Below are 23,911 nucleotides of genomic sequence, written 5' to 3'. Positions count from 1 at the left end.
AGCAGCAGAACTACGATTTATACTGTAGGAGAGGAAAGCTTTTTCTTGGACCCATTTAGGTTCTTTGGCTGGGTCCTTGTGAATGAGACTGACAAAAGAGATTGAAACAGGAGAAACAGACAGAACTGTCTTAGCATGTGCTTCAGACATACACCCAGGAGCACTCAGTGCTGAGGAACTCAAGGGGGTGGTTAGACCTTGGGCTTATGTAATAGCATCTTAGCAAAAGAACAATAAGCTTTTAGAAGTGACAAGACAAAGATACAGCACTGAGTTTCTGGGACAGCAAATTATGGGAAAGCAATATATGGCAAAATTAATGCTAGATAAAGGCTGTTTTCAGTGAGGTTTTTGATGCTGATTCCTCGGGGGCTTTTTTCTGGACTGATAAGGGTGTAGAGTTGTCTTCTTTGATTAACTTCTGTCCTTCCTGGATAAAAGGGAGAAAGGAGACACCTTCACAAGTTTATGTCCTGCTTTTAGGCAAATAGGCAGAGGGCAAAGAGCTCTTCTTGAACCTGCTACTTCTCAGTTGCCTTCAGCTCAATATAACCCTGATGCCAAAGTGGCATATTGTGGGCCCACATACTCTGCCACACTCCAATACGCAGGCTTGTCTAATTCCCACACCCAGACTTCCCACACTGTACTACCTCCTATTCTGCACAAGTTGTCCTCAATGTTACCTGGTTGTGGTAACCAGAGTCAGAAAGGGAGAGCCACCGGTGTGTCCTGCTTACAGCAAGGAGACAGCGCTGGGATTAGAGGAGCATTAGCCGTGGGCTGGGATGACCTGTGGAAGAACCGGCATTGGGAAAGGGGCAGATCCTAGGTTCCTCCTCCTCATCTCATCTACCTGGTGCCCAAGGGTTTCAGAAACTCGAGAGAAGACTTACAAAGCTATTATAGCACTGGACTTTGTTTATTACTGAAAGAATGTGATCATCTTAAAAAAGATTTCCCTTGTAACACTTTGACCCAGTTTATCTCTCTCTGTGATCCGTTCTAGTCTTTATTATCTTAGACTGAGGATTTAAAACTATCTATGGCAATAGCAGTAGCACAGAGATGAACAAATCAGACATGTTTTTATGTGTTTTAACTTCCAAGATGTGTAGGTTTATTAAAGCCATGCTCAGGAGAGGATTAATATTCTTCTTCTTCTTCTTTTTTTTTTTCCTTAAACCAACATGGCCAGTGTTAGAGGAGTATGAACTTTATGGCTATGCTATAGCTTTCCCCAAGATCTTTCTTCTGGGTTGGCTAGTTAATGGATTTTAAAAAGAAAAGAAGGAAGAGGAGGAGTGGGAGGAGGAGGAGGAGAAACAGAGGCAACCAGGCTTCAGCTCTCTACAGGCATCCACCGATGGGAAAGGGCAGCCAGAAACTTGAGTGGAGGTCAGTGAGAAAGGGTTGCAGCTGGATTGATGTTGACCTCACGTCAGCTCCCTTCCTTATTAGTGGGGATGGTAAACAACAAGCTAATTAAATTCCTTGGAAGAAGGAAGATGAGATAGGAGAAACAGAAGAAATTATGAAAAGGGATCCAGAAAGCATGCCGCCAGCCCACCCGTATGGAGAAGATACCACAAAGGAGGCGGCTCTGAGCTCTCGTGCTGATCACATGCTCTTGGTGAATGGAGGGGTGATAGGTGCGATGACTGCAGTGGGTAGAGCAAACAAGGGCAGCCTGGAATTTCGTACTTTGAGAGAAAGCACAGAAGCTCCTGCAAAAGAGGATGTGCGGACTGTTCTTCTGGTTCACTACATGTTACTTCAATTTTATGCTCGGCTTCAATAATATAAGTGTAATTGTGTCTTAATTGTGGACACTTGTACTTCTCCAGTTTTAATCAGGGGCCTCCATTACATTTTTTAAAAGATTTAATTTATTTGAGAGAGAGGGAGAGCACCTAAGTTGGGGGGAGAAGGAGAAGCAGGCTCTCCACCGAGCAGGGAGCCTGACATGGGGCTCGACCCCAGGACCCCGAGATCATGACCTGAGCCAAAGGCAGATGCTTCTCTGATGAAGACACCAGTGCAGCCTTGTTACAGGGCTTCTTGCTTTAATAGTCACCACTGCTTTGTGAGGCAGGCACTACCATGTCACAAATGAAGAAACGGAACCTTGAAGATGTACAGATTGTGTAAGGTCACACACTTAGCAAGTGTTTTCACGTGGACTTGGGCACATGTCGGCCTGCCTCTAAAACCCTCATACGTCACCACTATGTGACACTGTTGATGGAATTATAGCAGGTCACTCGTGTTTTTTTGGCCCCTGCTTATCCTGTGACCAGCAGCAAGTATCTGTAAAGTGACAGATGCATGTGTTTCTCTGTAGTGACTGGGTGTGCGGGTATAAACGTGTGTTCTGTGGCTAACCTAAACTACTCCTTTCGTGAAGTCTTCCATGATCTCCAAATGATTTTCTGCCTTTTTTTTTTATTCCATCCCAACCATTTGACACTATTTCACATAATTAGTCAGGAGTCCTGTGTGAAAACCCATAGCAAGAACACTCAGTGTCCAGAGGACCGTGTATAAAAACGACTATGAGTCCCATATCTCTTCTGTACTTGCATCTCATTCCTCCACAAAAATTGGGGATTCCTTGGTGGCAGGGATTGTGTTATTGTCGTGTCTCTTACCTTGCAATTTTACCTTTTCTACATTAAAGGGTCTCATGAAAGGTTTATTGATCGACAGTGACTGGGTTAAGTGAGAACTATCCTATCATTTGGCCTGAAATAGTTGGAGAAAAATACTGGTTTTTATTAGTATTTCCTGTTTGTTTCATATGATATAAACCACACTTTTCATCTTCTTATTTATAATTTTGTTTTGCTGATAATATTTCACCTTTCACATTCCCCATATTGAATCTCTTTCATGAAAACCTCCTTGTGACGAATTCTCTTTGTTTGCCTTTCTTTGTTACAGTTTCTGATTTCACTTTCCCCTTACATCTCCCTCATACAACCCCTGCATTAGCAGAGCTTTCTTCACATGCACAGGGCATGCATTTCTAAATTAAGTTTCTTTCATTGGGGCAGGGTAGATAGCTCTAAGTAATTACCTGAGAGGTCCCCACCACTGGCAAGGAAGCCAGAATATCTATTAACTAAAATACACAAAACTTTGTGTATTTATTGGGAAAGCTTTATTTTCCCAATAAATTTTATTTTAGAGATAATTGTTTATTTGCTTAATTGGTTCTGCATGAAATCTTTGCGCTCTCTATCCTTGGCATGTTGTCATTTCAAGATTCTTTGTTTTGGGTGGAGGAAAAAGGGGAACAATTAAATATGAAAGGTGAAAAATTATAACCACAAGGGACAGCTGGAGTTTATCTGATGTAACAATTTCCTTTTTCTGGTACGGATTTGTTGCACTTCTGTTGGGAATGAAGCAAATTAGTGGCTGTGACAGGAATGTTCTATTTTATGAGAATTTTTTATTCTTGGAATGTAATTATTTCCTTGACTATAGGGATGAATAATGCATATGATTTGGGTTCTGGTCTAGGTATAGAATCCCTCATAATCCTTTTTTTTTTAATGTCCATTTGGTTCTCAAAGAATGTGCTATTCACAGTATTACTTCTCAGAGCCTTTGGACTTGATTAATTGAATTTTTCCACTTCACTATTCATTAACTTGATATCCAAATATTTTGACCATTCTTCATATGAAATATGACCTCACTGGGTCTCCAAATTAACTTTCATTATTATAATCCTGTTCTCTTCATTTTTAATTTATTTCTAATTTATTGTTTTCTATCAAGTTCTTCTCTTTTCCATTTTGGTTATTGTAGATGATGATGTCCATTTGTAAATGAACTTTCATTAGGTTTTAGACTCGTTATTTGGAACTTTACTGCCTTTGTGCTCTTGTGTATGTAACTGATTTTAATCTTTGATCACTTGCTGTTGGTTTTCCATGTTCAGTAATTGTGTGAAAAAGAAGCAAAGAAAGGCCCAGAGAAGAGAGGGTAGTGGAGTCAAAGTTCTCATTAAAGTAAAATGGGTTAAGTATCAGAGATTCTATTTTCCTTCTTACAGTGTGATTTTTCTCCCCCTCAGAATATGAAGAAGATTTTGAAGTAGAGGAGGAGAAACAAGATGAGAAAGCTAATGAAGAAGGACAGGCTGATGACCAAATGACTGGGACGTCAAAGTCACCCTCAGATGATGAAAAAGACCAATTAGATCCGGAAAAGGAGAGTGAAACCTCGTCACAAAAGGCAGCAGATGCTGACGACAATTTAAAAGATGAAGGTGATGGGTGCTCTGACAGTGAGTTGGAGGAGGATAAACAAGGCAAGTTGTTACCCAGGTCATGGGACATGAGCTGTTCACCAAGTGCGCTCACTACTTTCCTTTACCTTTAATGGGATGATCCTTTTTTAAGGGAGCATTTAGAGCCTAGATCCCTAACCAGGGGATGGTGATCAGTCTTCCATAAATACCTAATTTATGGGGTCACTCCTTAATCCCTTCTTTCCTTAGTTTGCTGGGATTTTTCACCAGTCCTCAGTAAAGCTTGTAGTGACATGCCTTCTGTTTACTTAGAAAGTTACTCCTTTTTTTTTTCTAAATCCCAAAGTAACCCTCTTACATACATATATAGACACACACACACACACACACCCATGTGCATGCATGTGTGTGCACACCATTTTATACCCTTGGAAAAATGCAAAGTATCTTCCATTCAGTTAAAGGGAAAGTTTGAGATTCTTGCCCAAGTTCACTTTTTGTCTTCACTTACTTTGTACACAGGGTGCTGGCATCTTAGTTTCATGGAAGGATTATCTCTCTTGGTAAAGGCAGCTCTCTCCCAGTCTGCAAGTCAAAAGTGACTTTGAATATTCATGGAGAAAATAGAGAAAAGTTATCAGGTAGAGAAAGTTGCCCTTATCATCTGAGGCATATTTCAAGCATTTTAAGACTTTTTAAAAGAACTTAGTTTCCTGAAATAATGTTCAATCAAAGAAGGAAACAATTTCCTGCTGTCCCATAAAAGGGTTTGACCAAAGTTATGTGATTCTTAGTTAATCTGAGATCTCTCCTGGTACATTGGGAGTATTTACTAGTTATAGATATGTATGTCTTTGTAGTTTGCTTTGGGCTGGAGAATGAGGTCACATTACGAGGACTTTTTTTTTTTTTTTTTTTTAAGATTTAGGGCGCCTGGGTGGCTCAGTGGGTTAAGCCACTGCCTTCAGCTCAGGTCATGATCTCAGGGTCCTGGGATCGAGTCCCACATCGGGCTCTCTGCTCAGCAGGGAGCCTGCTTCCCTCTCTCTCTCTCTCTGCCTGCCTCTCCATCTATTTGTGATTTCTCTCTAAAAAAAAAAAAAAAAAAATTTAAAAAAAAAAAAAAAAAAAAAGATTTAATTATTTATTTGACAGGGGGTAGAGGAGGGCAGAGGGAGAGGGAGAGGGAGAAACAGACTCCCCTCAGAGCAGGAATGCGGAGCTCCATCCCAGAACCCTGGGATCATGACCTGAGCCAAAGGTAGATGCCCAACTGAATGAGCCACCCAGGCGCCCCATAACAACTTTTTAAATTACTGTCCATTTCCCCCATTCTTTCCTCCTCTCAACATTTTTTATTGTATAAAATTCAGAATTTTGAATTAGAGTAGTATACTGGGATAATATAAAATAAGAGTAAATTCAGTAACCAAGTAATCATAAAAGCAAATATTTTAGTTATGCTCTCTTCAAGAAATAATTTAAGCAAACCTATTCTAAAATTTCATGCACACACATAAAGGCAATAAAATTCAGAAACTGTTTAGAGTAAAAGAGAAGATAATTTTACTGGGAACCATAGGTAGGACCATCACTAAGCTTGAACTAAAAATTTAATCCTGAGTTTCCTGACAGTCAAAGCAAAGAGTAAAGCACCATGGAATTTAGAATGATGTTCGCTATTACTAAACTCAAAAACAAAATTTGCTGTCACTTTTATTATAGTTGAAAGACCCACTCAAATTAATGGCCAGGCATTGAAACATTTTTTATAAAGTCTAAACTAGGCCATTTCTCTAATTTCTCTTAAAACTTGCATTTTATATTTCCAGGCATGCTTAATATATAAGGTTTTTCTCAATTTGAATGTGAATATTGGATTTAAGTTTATATTCCTATATGGCATAGAGAAAGTGAAAGAATTCTATGGAAAAGTGATATCACATGAATCAAATTTTGAATAAATTATATGAGTGACTTAAACCTGGAAAAGAACTAAACGTGTTTGCTTGTAAATATAACTGGTTCAAAACACAGGGACTCAGTTTTTCATTTCTTCAGTAATGGTGAGGAATTAACAAGTGTTGATTTCATGAAGATTCAGCACATTCTTTTAATCTTTGGTCATCTGGGATTATTTTTGTGATACATAATCATCTTATTTTCATAGGTTCAGATGGATTTTTTCTAAAACAGAATAAATTTTTATGTTCAAACAGAGAGGGTGTAGGCAGTACTTGGATCTTCCTTGGAGGGAAAGCTTTAATCACTTAGACCTGTGATTATTGAATAACTGACAGAATAGGTAAGCTTTAACACTGAATACTGCTTACATATAAATAATTGGAATCCTATGTTTGGAAAGGGATCCAGAAGGTATTGTTTATTAAGACTCTGTACTAAGTACTGTGTTAAATATTTTATATGAATTATAAAACAAACAGTCTTGAAAAGCAGGTACTTTTTTATCTCCATTTTACAAATACATAAACTTGGATATGGTGGGATTCCAAGGAACTCATACAACCAGAAAGCAGTGGAACCAAGACATAAAAACATTACCCAACATCAGAGCCTGGATTTTGGAGAAACAATATAATAATGTTCCAAATGAGAAAATATCTCTTTATCTGAAAGTAAAACAAATCCCCCCCACCCCCAAAGGATTCTCCTTCCTCAAGACTACGTTTTAGAGGCACTTGAGCTCTTCTTCTCTAGAGTCTTTTTTATTTTTTTATTTTTTTTTATTTTTGAAGAAAGGACATATAAATGGACATTTTCTACTTTTACTCCAATTGACCTTTCTCCTCCCTGGATGGACTTCCCTGTCCACTCCCAGGCATTGAGCTCAGTTCCAGCTGAGGCCCCTCCTCCGTGACCCTGTCCTACCTTGCTAGCTTTCACTGAGCTCCTTAGTTTATAACACTATCATTCAGTAATTCATTATTCTCTTATTCATTGTCTCTTATTGTTTCATATGGTAAATTTTACCCATCAAATTAATTACACAAGTTAATAACACAAAATTGTTACACTCTTAAAGCCAGCACTGTATGTTGTCTTTGTTACTCTTCACAGAGGTGATTTCCTCAAAGACATTTTGTAAATATTATGCAATTGCTTGATTGTTTTAACACCAAGAACACTAAGATGCTTTTATTCGCCACGAATAAAAGCACCTTAGAATTTTATTGGAAAAGATTGTATATAGTTAGCTGCATTATTGGGTAGAGAATATATAATATTTTTGAAGAGGTACGTAGTGAAATCTACTAGAACATATAAAATCTAGCCCGCAAATGGGAAATTTAAGAGCCAGAAATTAAATTTGCCAACTATTTTATTTTGTTGCTTCAATAATGATATTATTAAGAGCTCTTTTGCATTTTTGGTATTTACATTAAAACTTTGCCATTATTTTGAAATAAAATCTCATTCTTATTACTCTTTCTTTCCTCTACCTCCCAGCTCTTTTATTTCCCATCCCTTGATTTTGATAACCTGGCCTCGTGTTATTCAGAAACATTCCTTTTAGCATGCAGAGTATCTGAATTAGAGATTTCATCCAGCAAACAAAGTAGCATGTATTAAAAATGATAATGACACAGTGGGTTCCTTGGAACACTCTATTAAAAAGCCGGACAGCATTTCATCTTCAGAAGAGTAAGAGGAATATTGTGACCACTGAGTCTGAGACACCAGTTCATCCTTTTTACTGACATGATTAAGAATCTTGCTGTTAGTATTTGGACGTGTTTCATTTGAACCTGCCTGCACCTGTTCCCAGAGGGCAAACAATTGCCCAGGCTGTCACTCTGGTGACAAGTTGGCCCCATTTAAAGTGCCGGCTCACAATGGCGTGGGCCCGCCTTGATGAACGCTCTGCGCTGAGTAGCCATGAGTGATGAGCCCCAGGGAACGAGAGCCACGAAGAGAGCACCCTGGTTTAGGCATGACGTGTAAGACTTTCCATCGTTTAAAAAGAACGACAGCTTCCTTTTCTCTGCATTTGTGTTGGCAACCCCAGGCACTAAGTCACTAGTTGAAAATATATTGTCATGGATGAATGTTATAAGGTTGAGGGGAAAAGCGTCATGTCGCTGAGAATATACTTTTATGCTTTCACGGACAGTTTGGATGATAATGCTTCTGAGTAAGAGGTAAAGAATCAATAGCTTCTTTTTTTTTTTTTTTTAAAGATTTTATTTATTTATTTGACAGAGATCACAAGTAGGCAGAGAGGCAGGCAGAGACAGAGAGGGGGGAGGCAGGCTCCTCGCTGAGCAGAGCGCCCAATGAGGGGCTCGATCCCAGGACCCTGAGATCATGACCTGGGCCGAAGGCAGAGGCTTTAACCCACTGAGCCACCCAGGTGCCCCAAGAATCAATAGCTTCTTATGAGAAAGATTTCAGAGAGAGAGAGAGAGAGAAAGAGAGAACCTCTTCCCAGAATTGCAAAGAATAGAATATAAGAATTAAGCAAATGGTTTTTGAAGTAATAAAGATAATATTTCCCTTTTCCATTTTCCCTATAGTCAGCATATATTTATATTGAAGAAACTTATAGACTTTTAAAATTCCAGAGTCACAAAAATATTCTATTTACTTATTGACTTCAGGAATCTCGCTCTTCATTTCCTGGCCTGACTAATGATGAGAAGCACATGAGGGGAGACTGCTCCTTCCATGTCGAAATCATAGGTGCTATGAAAACACATTCGGTGGATGTCAGTGTAACTTGACTTTTCCTTGAACAGAGAGGACGAGGGGAAGCCTGTAGATGGCCTTCTGGTTAGCATCTATATGTCTGATTTTGGGGTTTTGGCATGATTGTCAAATTTTAATTTTTCTGAAAAGTCAGAATTCCTCAATCTATTCACATTTTGATTACTGAAGTAGGAAGCCATGACTTTTAAATACATAATCATTTTTGTCCACATAAAACACTTTCCTCTGAGGTTCTTCTCTACAGTTTTGAATCTGCCTTGTATACAACAAAGGTATTATTGGGCTACCCAATAAAATCTTAATCTTAGTGGATAAATGTAAAAGGACTTAGGCAGCACAGTGTGACACAGGATTTGATTATATTCTCAGGATTTTAAGTATTCATTTTAATGTTTAAAAAAGTGCAGATAAAGGTAGTCATGGGGGAAGTTTTAAGCTTTTTCAATTTTTTCATCTCCTCCTGCTAGAACTGCATTTACCTGTAGATATTTATTCTTACAAAGTAATGTGTACATTTGTCTCATTGATGAATTGAGTCATGAATTATTGGTGTGAGGACATATGATCTCCCTTAAGACAAATAACTAGTTACCGTTTATAGTTAGAATTTAATGATTTCTACTTTTATTTTTATTAAACATACATTCACTCTACAATATTTATGAGTATGGAGCACTTGTCTAATTAGGCATTATTGTACATGAAAATATTGACTAAACCACAGTATCTGATATAATATAAAAACAGATTTTTATGAGCTCCTGTGTATAATCAAGATAGGACTATTTATATGAGTAATAGGATGTGTAAATTTGTGTGTCACAGCCAATTTGAAGACCATAGGAGCAGCATGTACGCAGATTTTGTTGTGAACCCTCAGACCAAAGAATGGGAGAGAGATGCAGTCTATATTAGTTTGGATGGGTATAAGATCCATTGGGTTGTGGTGAAAGCTAGTTGTTTTTGACTGAATTTACATATTTGTACTGAGTTTGTGCACTTAAAGTGTCCATGGGGCCTCAAGCTAGTGAACCCAAAACAAAGTAGTTAAAATCAGGGTACTAATGAAGAAAACGGTGAATTTAAACTATAGTAAAACCATGCTTTATGCTAGGAGATGAGAAATGATTCAAAACAAAGATCAGGGCTTACAGTTTGTTCAAAACAGATAATAAAGCTGCTGATAGCAGTGAGGAGTGTAACAGCAGCTCCCGAGAGAGCTGTCCATGGTCACTGTGAGGAGAATGAACAAACACCTGAGGGAACACGTACAGTTGATCTATTGTGCTTGTGCAAAAGGAGGCAGTGTCTGGCTAGAGTGTGTAATCTCTGTGGAAGCAGGGTCCTGGCCTGCTTTTTTCTCTACTGTGTCCTTAAAACCTAGCACGTTGCCTGACACATAAGAGGACTATTTTCCATTTGTCATCCTGGAGTGGAAGTTAGTTAAGAGAAGCGATAGTAGGTCTGTGACAGTGGGTGCTCTCTGTTTGAAGGCCTTTTGGCAAGTAGAGTAGTCTTGGTTTTACTATAGTGAGTCATTACAAAAAATATGTTTTACAAAACTTGCTACTTTATAGCTAATGGGCATTGGGTATTATTTAACTTCTCTGGGCCTTACATTCTTTTAAAATTAAATTGATTTAATTAATTTATTTGAGAGAGAGAGAACGAGTGTGAGCAGAGGGGAAAGGGACAGGTGGAGAGAAAGAGGCAGAGAATCTCAGGTTGACTCTGCGATGGGTGAGGAGCTTTAAGTGGGACTCGATCTCATCACCCTGAGATGATGACCTGAGACGAAACCAAGAGTTGAATGCTTACCAACTGAGCCATCCAGGTGCTCCCCTTACTTTCTAGATCTAGAAAAAGAAGATAGCTATCCCATGGGATTAAATGAGATATTTATGGAGTGCTTACCTCCATGTCTGGTTTGCAGTAAGTGCATACATAATCATGATCATGTTTTTATTTATTTAGTTTTCCTCAGCAAATGGTTACTGCAATTACTTTTCTTCATATAATGCACAGGGTGAAATCACAAGAAAGAAATGCATTAGACTATACTTAACGTGTATGACTCCATAGAGGGGGAAAGACTGGAATTCATAAAAAAATCATTATTTTATTTTGTGTAATTTCTGCAGACTTACAGAGACTTACAGAGAGACTTACAGAGAGAATTAGCCCCATTTTACAGTCAAGAAAACAGAGGCTTAGGGGGGTTTGTGGAAGAGCCAAAGTCAAAGCTAGTCAGCAGCCACGTCATGATTGAAGCACGTAGTTTCATCTTACAGAGGAACATATTATTTTCTCTCAGTCTCATGTTGTGTGAAATAGTAGTCATGCAAAAAAAAAGGAACAGTTATCAGTGACACGAAGAGAGAAGACAGTGAAGGGTTTGGAGCCTGACTGAATGCAGGGTGGAAAGTCAGAAATGCCTCACAGGGCATGGACTCAAGGTGCTGCTGGTGCACATCATTTCTTTACCATAAAGATCAAGAACAGGTGCTTTTAGCTTCAGTACCTAAAGGGAGCCATGCAGAGACAAACAGAATTGGGTGGGAGCCAGCTTTGCTTACTAACATACCTCCAAGATAATTTTTTCCCTCGTACTGACAAAAAACATGAAGTATGTGCCCTCAGAGTTCTTTCATGTAAAATGTTCTTTTAGACAAAAATTTCTATATCAAAACTTCCTTCATTTCTAAGACAATAAATAAAATTAGTGATGAAAATCTCATTCCGTGGCCCTGAAACATTTTGAGCTTTTATTTGTAGGCAAAGTCTTGCCCAGTGTCTGCATGAAAATGAGAGAAAGAAATGAGAGGGAAACTAAATTGCACAGCAAGGTTAGAGAGAAATTGGAAAACTGAAATGAGTTTATATGAGAGGTCAGGTACCCTTGCCTCTTGAAGGCCGTTCATTCTCCTGATCTTTCTTCTCCAAGGGACTGACTCAAAATGAACCAGAGTGTGTTTCAGCCTTTTGAAATAAAGTAACACAATTAATTGGAGCTATGAAAGAAAGGTAGAGGAATGCTCATTTTTCTTATTATGTGAACAACTCTCAGAGACAAAAGTGAGTCATGAAATCAATATTAAAGAGGATAGATTTGAATATTTGTGGGAGTACAGAGCAAGTATAATATTGCCTTCTAGCTAATTGTGCAATTAATGAGAGCTATTGATTGAACAACTAGCAAATATGAGTTGTTTTTCTTTAAAAAAAAAAAAAAGTGAGATGCTTAAGAGAGGGTGAGATCATCGTCCCTCAAGTTTCTGAAATGGTACAAATGAGATAGAGAACAACCGTCCTTGATCTGCTGTGTTCCCTACTGAGAGGCAGATTTTATAAAATGGAGATAAAGAATGAGTGGTTAAGGTATGCGTTCCTTTGACAAACAGTGGTCATCTGGTGCCTGTCAAAGCGGTTGGGAGATAAGAACAAATGGAATCGTACTGAAGGGGTTCTGTTGCTTAAAGGCTTTTTAGAGTTTGTTTCTTTACTGCCGTGTAGCATCTCTCAAATCTTTGTGGAAACTCTGATAAGTGTCTGTGACTATACTTAAAATTCTGAGCCGTGTCATGGAGAGTCGTTTGGGCTGGAGGGTGTGAAAGGAAAGGATAAGAGGAAAGACAGGTATTTCTTCCCTTAAAGTCTGTATCAGCTGCTACAGCCATCTGTGTAGCTGCCAAACAGAAATAAAGAACAGAAAAGAGTAAGGAGCACACAGAGCAGAGAAAACAACAAAGCTAAGCAGCATTTAAGTGTAGGCTATTTCATTTGAAAATATAGTCTATAAAAAACTACTGTAAACACAGATCTGTTGGTGAAAAACTCAGAAGCAAGTTTGTATTTCTCTGGCCCCAGCATACGCCGTGACTTTTCAGGCTGCACGTCTTCCTTCCAGAGATTCAGTGTGTGTGTGGCTTTCTTGGAGATTTTTGAAAGGGCTTGTGGGTAGTAAGTACGAAACCATTTCCAGTTTAGTCAATCTAGTCGATGTATCGGTAGCACCCCATCAGCACACGGCCTCCATCTTCTAGAAGCCCTCTGACTGATTCCATGTTCCATGTCCCATCTCCCAGCTCTGGCAACCCTCTTCCTCCTTCAGAGGACAGCCCTGGGCTTCGGAGCTGCTTCACTTGCCCAGACAAAGAGTCTAAGGAGTTTACCTTCCCTTGGGGGTGGGGGGCGGTAGGAGGTGGTAGCCACCTCTGACTGGAGCAGAGTATGAAAGCCCGACTCCTTCCTCGAGAGAGGAACAATTCTAATATAATTTAGACCTCAGAGGTCCCTGTGGGATCAGCTGAGGTTGAGATGTTGCTTGAAAGAGCTCCCTTGATTGACCTCTTGCCTTCCCTGCCCTGCTTCACCTACATCTGCAAGAGTTTCTCCTGGAGCGTATCCTTAATATATCACATGAACCCTGACCTCAGCGTCTGCTTTGGAGAAACCTGGAATAAGACAACATGTCCTCCTCCACACACACACACACACACACACACGCACACACACACACACACACACACACACCACACATGCACATACACGCACACACAAGCATCCCTTCAGAATATCTTTCAAGTGTCTTGGTATTATCCAAATGCATTGATCTTTCTAGTACACATTGCTAGCTGGATAAGGTTGGTATTACAGTAGATAAAAATTTAAGTTTTTTTGCACAGAGAATACTGTGGCTAGTCAACATGATAATGAATAAGCACTCTTACTGAACAAGTAAGAGTATTCCGTTTCTTCTACAATGAAATAGATACAAAGACTTTCCAATAAAATGTCTTTCAAAAATACATACATACATACATACATACATACATACATACATACAGTTGGTTTTTAGCTAAATGTGATTTCTTATTGAAAACCTCTAGACGGCTGCCTAAATGGTTCAGTCAGTTTAGCGACTGCCTTTGACTCAGGTCATGATCTCGGGGTCTGGGATGAAGCCCCACTTTGACTCCCTGCTCAGTGGGGAGTCTGCTTCTCCCTCTCCCTCTGTTCCTTCCTCTGGCTCATGCTCGCTCACTCTCATTCTCTCTCAAATAAATAAATAAATAATATTTTTTTAAGAAAGAAAAACTTCTGGAGACTCAGATTGCATAGGTTTTTCTTTATCTTGACAGCTATGTGCAATATACGTGAAAACGGTAAATCTGTGAACCTATATTTTTAAAAATTTAGTAGAATTGTTATTAACCTAATTCCCACAATTAATCCAGTTGTTTTATGGAAGAACAATGATGTCATTTTAATTTTTTAGATATAAAGACTGCTTCATCCTCCTCCTCCAGAAGTCACCCATGTTCTAGTTGCAGTGATGAGTCTGCTCTGGGAGATGGAGGAGCCCACACTGGAAACAGTCCGAACAGAACGGCCAGGAGTTCATCTTCCCAGGAGCTGAGTGAAAGTGATGAGCCAGGAAAATCCCAACTTCCAATTGAGGATTATTTAGAAGTGGAAATCGAAGACCAAGAAATTATAACAGCGGATGTAGAGACCAAGCCTCTGCCCATAGAGGAACACTTGGAGAATGTTCTTGAAGAAGAAACAGAGAAAGGAACGCCAGTGATTGCCGAGGGCTTATCTGAGAAGTCCAGGGAACATCTTTCCACAGAAGAAAAAGAAAAGAATAAGAGTGAGCTTTGGGAAGGAAGCACTGCTAAGGTGGAGGACAAAAAGGCAGGTGCCAGTAGGGTGGAAAAAGATGGTAAGTATGGCCATTGAGTTGACCTGCCATTGTTCCATGCATGGAAGCTATTTGGTCCTTGCATTTCTGCCAAAGCTTGGGAAATACGATTGTGATAATGCCAGAGGCATTCAATTTTTTTCTTATTCCTCTCTTCATCACATAATCATACATGTAGTTTCAGCTTGCTGTGTCCCTTCTATTGCATTTTAAAAGTTGATAAATCTTATATAGCTTGTTTCCTATTTTCTGTAAATTCCTTCTTGTGTTAATTCTATCTCAAGAATCAAATAAAACACATTATATGTCTGAAGGCAAGGGTATGTGTGGCTTTTTAGAGGTTACTTAACACTAGAAATACTATTTCTTCTTAGCTATATATATATGTACTTTCTACACACACACACACACACACACACACACACACACACACACACACAGCTAACATTGGTAGGTGCTCACAATGTGCCAGTTCTAAACACTTCTTACATTAACTCATCTACCCCCTACAACTGCCCAGTATCCCCTGAGTTAGGTTCTCTTATCATCATGTCTTTTTCTCACAGGTGACAAAATTGTGGCTCAGAGAGGTTAAGTAAATTGTGAAGATTATATAGCTCCTAAGAAGCATTCTTAGGATTTGAATTCAAGCAGAGTGGCTCTGGTTTTTAAAGATTTTTCTATTGTATCTGTGCAATAGGAATTTAAACTTAGATAAAAATATGACAGTCTCATAGAAAACTCCAAACTTTACTTTGAGTTCTTCTCTGAAACTGAGTGACTTCCTGACCCAGTGGTCCCTGGGTGAGTATGCAGGACAGTTCCTTTTGAATGGGAAGAGTGAAGAGTGTCCCACCATAATCAGGTCCCAGGACTTTCAAGATATGGAAGATCTGATGCCTTCCTTGATTTTAGGGTACAGTTAAAGGACCAAGTTGTGTCCTGTGGACAGCTGGACCATACCTGCCAGATGTTTGGTTTTGTCACTCCTCTCCTTCCCCTGTTCTCTCTCATCTGTCTTCCCTGCCAAAATGGTGGGCATTCTTCTCAATTCCAAGCGAAAATCTGTTTTCACATTTTAATATTACTAAAATCATCTGTTTTAAAGCTTATGAATATTTTAATGTCTCTAATTTTTTTTTTTTTTTTTAGGACCTTAAAAGCTGATATTAAACCACTTGGGCCTACATCTAGGAATTGAGGATGTTGAATAGTTATCTTTCAATTATCAGTAGTATTCACCTTCTACCATGTACAGGGCACCATGGTCAGTAAGAAATGTGTAAGAGAGGGTGCCTCCCATCACATGTTAAGGGGAAGGCGTGGCACACCAATAATTGGACAAAGGTCAGTAATCATTCATAAAGCCAGAGACGGTACAAATGCTATGGCGTTTCAAAAGAAAGGGAAAGTCCCATTTGGTTAAGTACACCTTGAATGTTTTTGTGAAGGATTTTTTTGAGGAAGGCTTTAAACATTAGATACGATTTTTAAGATCGAACGGAGGAAGATGAAAGCATTCCAGATAGTGGGGTGTAGCAAATTCAAATAACTCTAGAATATACAGCTTGACAAACTTCAATCCACAGGCCCCATCTGGTCTACTGCCTTTTTTTCTCCTTCTGCATTAAGAACGTTTTAAAAATGTTCTGTTTTTAAAGTCTTTCGGTGGTTTGAAAAAAATCAAAAGAATAATATGTGGTGACACAAAAAAATTAAATTCAAATTTCAGTGTCAGAAAATAAAGTTTTATTGGAACAGAGCTATGCTCACTGGCTTACATATTAATAATGGCTGCTCTTGCATTGCAAGGACAGAATTAAGTAGTTGCAGCAGAAACCTCCTGATAGCTCACAAAGCCCTAAGAATACATTCTCTGGTCCTTTATAGAAGAAGTTTGCCAACTTCTCCCCTGGGATTAAAGACCTCTGAGATTTTCAAAGAGGTTTTTCCATACATGAGTAAAGATCCTCATTAAAATATATTTGAAAACTACTTACAAAATAATTCAAGTCTTTGATCATGGATTTCATTGTTCAGTTCTAGAATGTATAATGTACCATCAAGGAAATTTGTACAACTGGGCAAGCTGCTGCCCTCAAAAGGTAGAGATGTTGAAGTTCAGTAGGAACAGTGACATTGTTATTTCCTTAACTTCCACTTCAGAAAACTAGATTGTGTACCTGGCCTTGTGTACCTAGACATCTTTTTGTAAAGCAAGACACATGTAGTGTAGGTTGTATTTAGGTGATGGGTGGAATAAACAGAAACATTGGACCAGGATCATGTCACTTGGAAGAAAGTGAGGAGGGTTTTTTCTGAATGTGTGAAATGAAAAGTGTGTAGGTTTATCATTTTTCTTACATATTATGGGAAGTCTGTGTTCTTGACTTGATAACATCTATAATTCTAAAGCATTTTGTTATCTTTTTATTAAGGCAGGTTTGACACTAGATGGCAAGGTTTGTGACTTTTTATCTTTCTTAAGCTTTAATAAATGTAGCAGGTCTCTTTGTCAGTGTTTATTTTTCATTAACTGCTTATGACATAACATGAAATAACAGTCAGAATATAGAGAAGAGTAGATTTTTTAAAAATTACCCATAGGTTTAGCGCTCACACAAAAATCACCTTCAATATGTGGTCAGTTTTTTTGATTTCTAAACTTAGGGCTTACAAAGTCATGTTGTCATAATTTTTATAAAGTGTTGTATCCTGCTTTTTATCCTCATTGTTATACCATAAGCATTTTTTGTTATTATGTAATCTTCAATATCTGTGTGTCATCCCATTCTGTGGTTTTCGTATAAGGGAACCATGCCCCTATTATTGATATTTATATTTTTCCCAATTTTCACTATTATTAATAGAACTCTAATATCTTATGACCTAAGGTAATTTAAAATCTATAATTATTTTCTTAGGTTAGGTTCCTAAGAGTATCATTTCTAGATCACATATTAAGGCTCTTGATAGGATTGGTTGAAAAGTTTAAACAATACAGAACGGAGAGAATGAAAAGAAAGCTGGTCCCTCCTTGTCCCACCTCTACTTTTTCCCATGCAACAGTGTCATATCTGCAGAAAATATTTTTTTTAGACCTGATTCCAGAAAAATTTTTCTCTATACATATATAAAAACATATTCATATATTACATATATATACATACATTCTTTTTATAGATAGATGGAAACATGATACATTTTGTTTTACCACTTGCTTTTTTTTTTCACTTAATACCATGTCTTCAGTACCTTTTCATGTTAGCACATATAACTATATTTTATTCTTATTCACTATATATAGTATTCTACTTATTGCATTAGTATTTTATAACTTTGCAACTTTTCTTAAAAATATGTTGCCTTCTGTGCAAGAACCGATAGATTTGTTCTATGGCCCATCTTCCACAAAAGAACAAAATTTCTGGGTTATGGAGGCCTAGAGGCAGAGGGGAAGAAAGTACAGTGGAAAATGAAACATTAATGGATTCTTAAAAAATGGAAAATATTCAGAATGATGCAGAAAGATTAATGCTATCAAAAACCAAGGAGGCATAGATTATAACTCTTGAGTGCTGATGTTTTTAAGTATATTTAAGGAAATGAAACAGTAAATGTGTAAATATTTAAAATAATAGATAAAGAGAGGTCAGAAATAGTCTCAGAGTCCCTTATATGAATAAATATTTCTAAGAAAATTTCAGATAAAGTAAACTAGGTCTTGACTTGCCTGATGCCAAGCAAAGAGGTTATGACTAGTTCCTCTTTCTTAATGGAGTTTTCTGTTAGATGGATCAGGTGAGAGGGACGGAACTAGAGTTAATGCTTGAGAGGAAGGTCATGTAGCTGACCATGCTGCATTCAATCAGAAGGCATGGTAAAGAGTGAAATGTGTATTATTTTATTTAGATCTCTGATTAGAACCTTAGGTCAAAATGGGGACCGAGATAATGTATAGAAGATTATCTCTCATATTTGTTTGGTGCTGAATTATGAACTGTGATTATGTTAGGAACAGGTGTGTGGGCTACAAAATTACAATCAGTTAATGATGTTTTATAGTGTCCCAACGAATACAACTTTATCTGAATTGTTTTCACTTAAGATCATAGCCGTGGATAAAGTAGTTAAGTTCTATAGTCAGTACCTTTGTACCTTTCAGATTGATAACATAAGGTTATCAAGATATTTTTCTTTCTATTTTATATGTCTCACTTAATTGGGCTTTGTCCAGTCCACCAACAAATCAGGTGAATTGATATAAAAGATGTGTTGCATCCAGTGAAGTGGGTAAAGTAAAAGATTGTAATTGCCAGCTACAATGGGACAATGTCCTTGGGAGGCAATTCAGGATGATAGGGCGTAGTGTTATTTTAATGTGTTTATTTTTCTCTGTTATCTTCAGTTTAAGCTGTCTTAATGCACTGTGACATGATCTTTGCTCTGTGTTCTACTAGTGGAACAATTTAGGTAGATTAATTTGGGAAGTAATATAATTTATACATTACAAATATAAATAAAATATTAAGAGTAGAATATTATAAAGTATACTGTAAAATGTATATGGCAGCAGGCATTTTATGCTTTTATACGTGAATGAGAGGATGTCAGCATGCTTGGCCAGCTTTCTAAACCTAAGTAATGTAAAGCCATATGCAGTCTGATCGTCATGCAGGCAAGTTAGATGGCCCTGAGGAGAGAATAAGGCCATCATGTGTTGTGAGCTGAGGTCTAAAGTACTGGGGTATTCTGGACTAAGTGTAGAAGAAAAACCAATCAGGGTAAGAGGACAGAGTAATGGTTCTAGGAAGGGGTGGATTTTAGGGACGGCCTTTCTGATGAGGGGACATTTGAGCCAGCAGGAATTACAGGGCAGAGGTACCCTGCCAGCTGGAAAAAGCCCGCAGGAAGCAGAAGGAAGAGCAAACTCGAGGACTCTAAACCCTAAACAGGGAGCATCCTTGCTGAGTGAAGCTTCCGGAAGAAGGGAGGCTGGTGTGACAGATGCAAACAAACAGATGAACCAGAAAGTGGTGGAAGATGAGGCAGAGAAAGAAACGTGTATGCCATCGGGAGGATTGCATTCTAAGATGGAACGGTTTGAACATGCAAATGACGTGATCTGAAAGTTGCAGAAAGATGATTCTCTACTATTCTGTACTGCATGGAGGATAGATATTAGCTCTCTGCAGCTGTTATCTCTGAACAGCTGTGGACTTGAGTTTGTAATTAGTCCTGGGTTTGTGTGGGTGGTGTTGCTGAGCCGGAGGTAAGAGCAGGCACATCTTCACTGCGTAGGTAGAGGGTGTTAGTCACAAAGTCTGTCATGGTGACTTGCTAGGAAGGTAATTGATTGGCTACACAAAGAATGATCGAATCACACGCAGGGTATTCAAGGTCACAGGGAACTTGGGATAAACTTGGATAGATCTTACTCTTCCTTTATAGCTTCTTACATCCTTAAAATTCAGATGAAAAGTTTCCTCTTTAAAACTTTCTTCTGTTAGTGAGTTGCTCAGCGTTATTAGTGTGTTTTGAGATGGGATCCAGTTTGTTTTGTTTGAAAACAAGTGGAGAAGCAGGAATGATTATAGAAAGCTTGCCTACTAATATTGAAAATGACATCCTTGCCACCAGTTTTCAATTACAAAATTATAGAAAGAATTGGTGGAAATGGTGACATTGTTGGCAATGTGCAGGGTCATTCAGCCTTCCCTCATTACAGGTGAAATCATTTGTTGATACCTCCTTTTTCTGAAGAACATATAAAAACATATATCAAAAGCTTCTAAAAATATGCTCTTTGAGCCAGCAATTCCAATTCCAGGAATTTGCCCTAAGGGAATAGTCAGAAAAAAATACAAAAATGATTGTAAGTGGTATTTAAAATAGCTTTATAATCACACATACACCCACACACAAATGGAAATAACTCAATATTCAACATCAGACAACTGGTTAACCACATTTTAGTAAAAACCTATTAGAACTTTTATGTAGTTACTGAGGAATCTTTTTTTATTTAATGATACGTGGAAATAGTCACAATATATTGCCAAATTTAAAAAATGCTATCTATACAAGAGGAGAGTCAAAAAGATACATAGAGATCCAACCAAATGTTAACTAGTAGTTCTGAGTGGTGAAATTAAGATAACTTTTGTTTTCTTTTTTATACCTTATAATCTTATAAAGCTTTAAATAAGGATATGTACTATTTCCCTATTTTGAGAAAGTACTATATATATTATTTTAAAATATGTTTGTTTTCATAATAAAAAAGCTAATATCAGATAATAATATTTTGGTATTTTAAAAAACATCTTAAAATATTCTATATTATTTGAGTGGAAAAGTGCTTTTCTAAGAATTCTCAGAGCAAGCCTCTTCCACTTTGCTTTGAAGGCTGTGAGAACAGACAGTTTCCTTTGCTTTTAATGGTCATCTTTACAGAGAGGGAAGGCGAGGAGCCTCAGGGGGTCAAGGGCTAAGTAGTTAAGAACACAAAGTGATGTATTACAGTGCTGGCGCGGGGCTCAGCGGGCACAGTCCTCATTTCCTCCAGGTGGAAACCCTGAAGGTTAGACCCTGGCTAAGTTCTTGCTTTTAAGTTTTAGTTTCAGAACATCTGAGGAAAAAAAATGACCAAGGGAGGACTTTTCTGGTCTCACACCTCATAAGTCCTTGATGCTCAGGCCAGGGTCCCATTCTTGCTGAATCTGAAGCAGGCAACACCTAACTCTATATCTACTTCCAAAAGCCTTCTCATCTACTTCCAAAGCCTAACCCTCCAGGGGCAAGCCAGGAGACGTGGCCAGGTGGTGAGGACAGTCCTGAGACAGAGGGACTACATGCTTCACTGTCCATTCTGAGTGAGTTGTAATTTCCAAATTAGGCTAGTATCGTTTGGCTTCTTAGAATAGTCTTTGGTTCAATAGCTGCTAATTGTTTATTTTAATTATTATTATGATGATGATTATTATGATAAACCATTTTCATTAAAAATTTATTAAGGTATAATTGATGTATATTATTTTAGGTGTATAACATAAGGATTTGATATTCATATGATAAACCATACTTATTTATAGTCTATGGCTACCGGGGGGGGGGGGGGAATCCAGGTACCTCATAGGCTCTGATGAAACAAAACTTCAAATCATTGTTGTGAAATCAGTCTTGCTCCCATTCCACTGTCCTACCATTTTTGGAATTACTATTGCTCAATTAGCCAAGCAGATTTATTATACACAAGGACCTAAAACATTGCATGTTTAAACTCATTGGTTAATACTGTTAATATTATTATAGTGGGCAAGATGATATTTAATTATATGTGCAATGTTCACAAGTTCCTAAAATAAAGGTTTGTTTGATAACAAACCCTACTATAATCAAATTGTCATGAGTTGATGTCATCTCTAAACTTTATTATTATAAAAATCTTTTTTATTTGTTTATCAGATGAATGAGGAAAGTTGATGTTAAACAATTATTTAAAACAGAATTTGGACTATATGATATACCTCTTTTCATTTCCATGTTTATTCTCTTACTATTAATAAAGTTAAGTCATTCCATTTTTGTCCCCAAAAGCCACATGAGGCAGACATTTTACTATTTGCTTCAAAACACAGATGAATCAATAAGTAACCAATTACCCTTTAGCAATTCACCTTAAAGTGCGCAAGAGACCACATTTTAGTTCTGTTTTTCTCAAAGTATAGTTTTGGGATCAATTGAACCCAAATATGTGAGAGGAAAGAGAGAAAAGAAGAAAGAAGGGAAGGAAGGAAAGAGGGAGGGCAGGAAGGAAGGTGGGGGGGGTGCGGGGGGGGGAGGAAGGAAGGCAGTTGGGGGGTGAGGAAGGAGTGGGGGAGGAAGGGAGACGTGGGGTGGGGGAGGAAGGAAGGTAGACGGCGGGGAGGAAGGAGAATGTATTTTGGAGACTTGTTCTTATCTGGGAGGGCAGATTTGGTCTAGTGTTATTCGCATGAGCTTTAATTCACCAGAAGGTGGCACAATCATAGGAGTTTGGGATTTAGGCACAGGGATCATTGGATAATAGGTAAGGGATGTAGACAGGGACATGTCAGAAATTAAAGACAAATTTAATTGATATTACAGTGTTGCCTAGAATCATGCCAGATTGGTTGGTAATACTTATAATCAACATGCTCATCATCATCATAGCTATTATTTATTAAGTGCTTAAGCACCTCCTTATAAGTAAAGATAAGCCTGTACTACATATATTTCTTTATTTAATCCTTCCAATAACCATTGAGTAGGTATCTTTTTTTGACAGATGGGTAAACTGAGGCTTAAGCTTTAGGTCAAAGAACTTCCTGAAGATGACATGGTTGGTATGGAGTATGGGTCTTGAACTTAGGTCATTGTGTTTCTGAAGTTTCACGGCTGGTTATCAGCTGCAGAGAACAGGAATTTCTACAACAGCTTTTACTGTTGAATATATAGGAACCATACACTAGCTTTTCTCGCTGTGTCCACCTGGAGTGAGTATTGAGGTCAAATCACTAAAATCTACTAATGTATGAAATGCTCATAGTATACTCATCTCTGATACTCTTAGAAATTTCAAAAAGCCATGATGACTGGTGTTATAAAAACCATGACATATGTTTCTAGAAAGGAAAATGCAACTAAACCTTGTTTTCCATCATTTCATTGCATGTGCATTTGGCTGATCTGTCACTGCTTCTGGCTGTTGTCTCTTTTCAGTATTTCTTTGCATGGATTTCTTTACTTCATGATCTGCCATTGTGTTTTCCTTTTTGAAATCATGGCTTGGAAGCGATTTAATCTTCATAGATTTAAAAAAAGAAAAGGTCACATTTTAATGTGAATACTTTAAAATTAACCCCACTTGCTGAAAGGATGTGAAAGAGTTCAGCAATGTTCCCATGACCTGTTTTTATGCCTTTTGATATTTCCTGTGATCTCCAATCAGTTGGACAGACTGTCGCTGAGGCTGTGGAAACTGGCAGCCACCGGCACTATGACACCGAGTCTGGTGTTAGCAGCACAGACGAGGAGAAGCACTCGAGGAAGCTGGAGAATGACACAGGTGCAGGTGAGGGCACATCATTACCTAGGAAAGACCTTTAGAAAGCCTCTGCGAATGACAGCCCCATTTTCATCTTTCACCACCCCCCCAACCCTTGCTTCCTCCTTCTTCCACCTTTATTTTC

General features: G+C 38.1%; 1 protein-coding gene across 1 annotated transcript in view; it reads left to right on the top strand.

Moving 5' to 3' along the window:
* ERICH3 (glutamate rich 3) overlaps window positions 1–23,911 on the top strand; it is a 113,215-nt gene that overhangs the window by 80,623 nt on the left and 8,681 nt on the right. The window contains exons 12-14 of the mRNA XM_059377093.1: window positions 4,088–4,324; window positions 14,271–14,717; window positions 23,671–23,793. Of these exons, the coding sequence (XP_059233076.1) occupies window positions 4,088–4,324; window positions 14,271–14,717; window positions 23,671–23,793 (807 nt within the window). The remainder of the gene's footprint in view (window positions 1–4,087; window positions 4,325–14,270; window positions 14,718–23,670; window positions 23,794–23,911) is intronic.

This window comes from Mustela nigripes, chromosome 14 (genome assembly GCF_022355385.1).
Source record: "Mustela nigripes isolate SB6536 chromosome 14, MUSNIG.SB6536, whole genome shotgun sequence".
Lineage (NCBI taxonomy): Eukaryota > Metazoa > Chordata > Mammalia > Carnivora > Mustelidae > Mustela > Mustela nigripes.
This window is presented reverse-complemented; position numbering and strand designations above follow the sequence as displayed.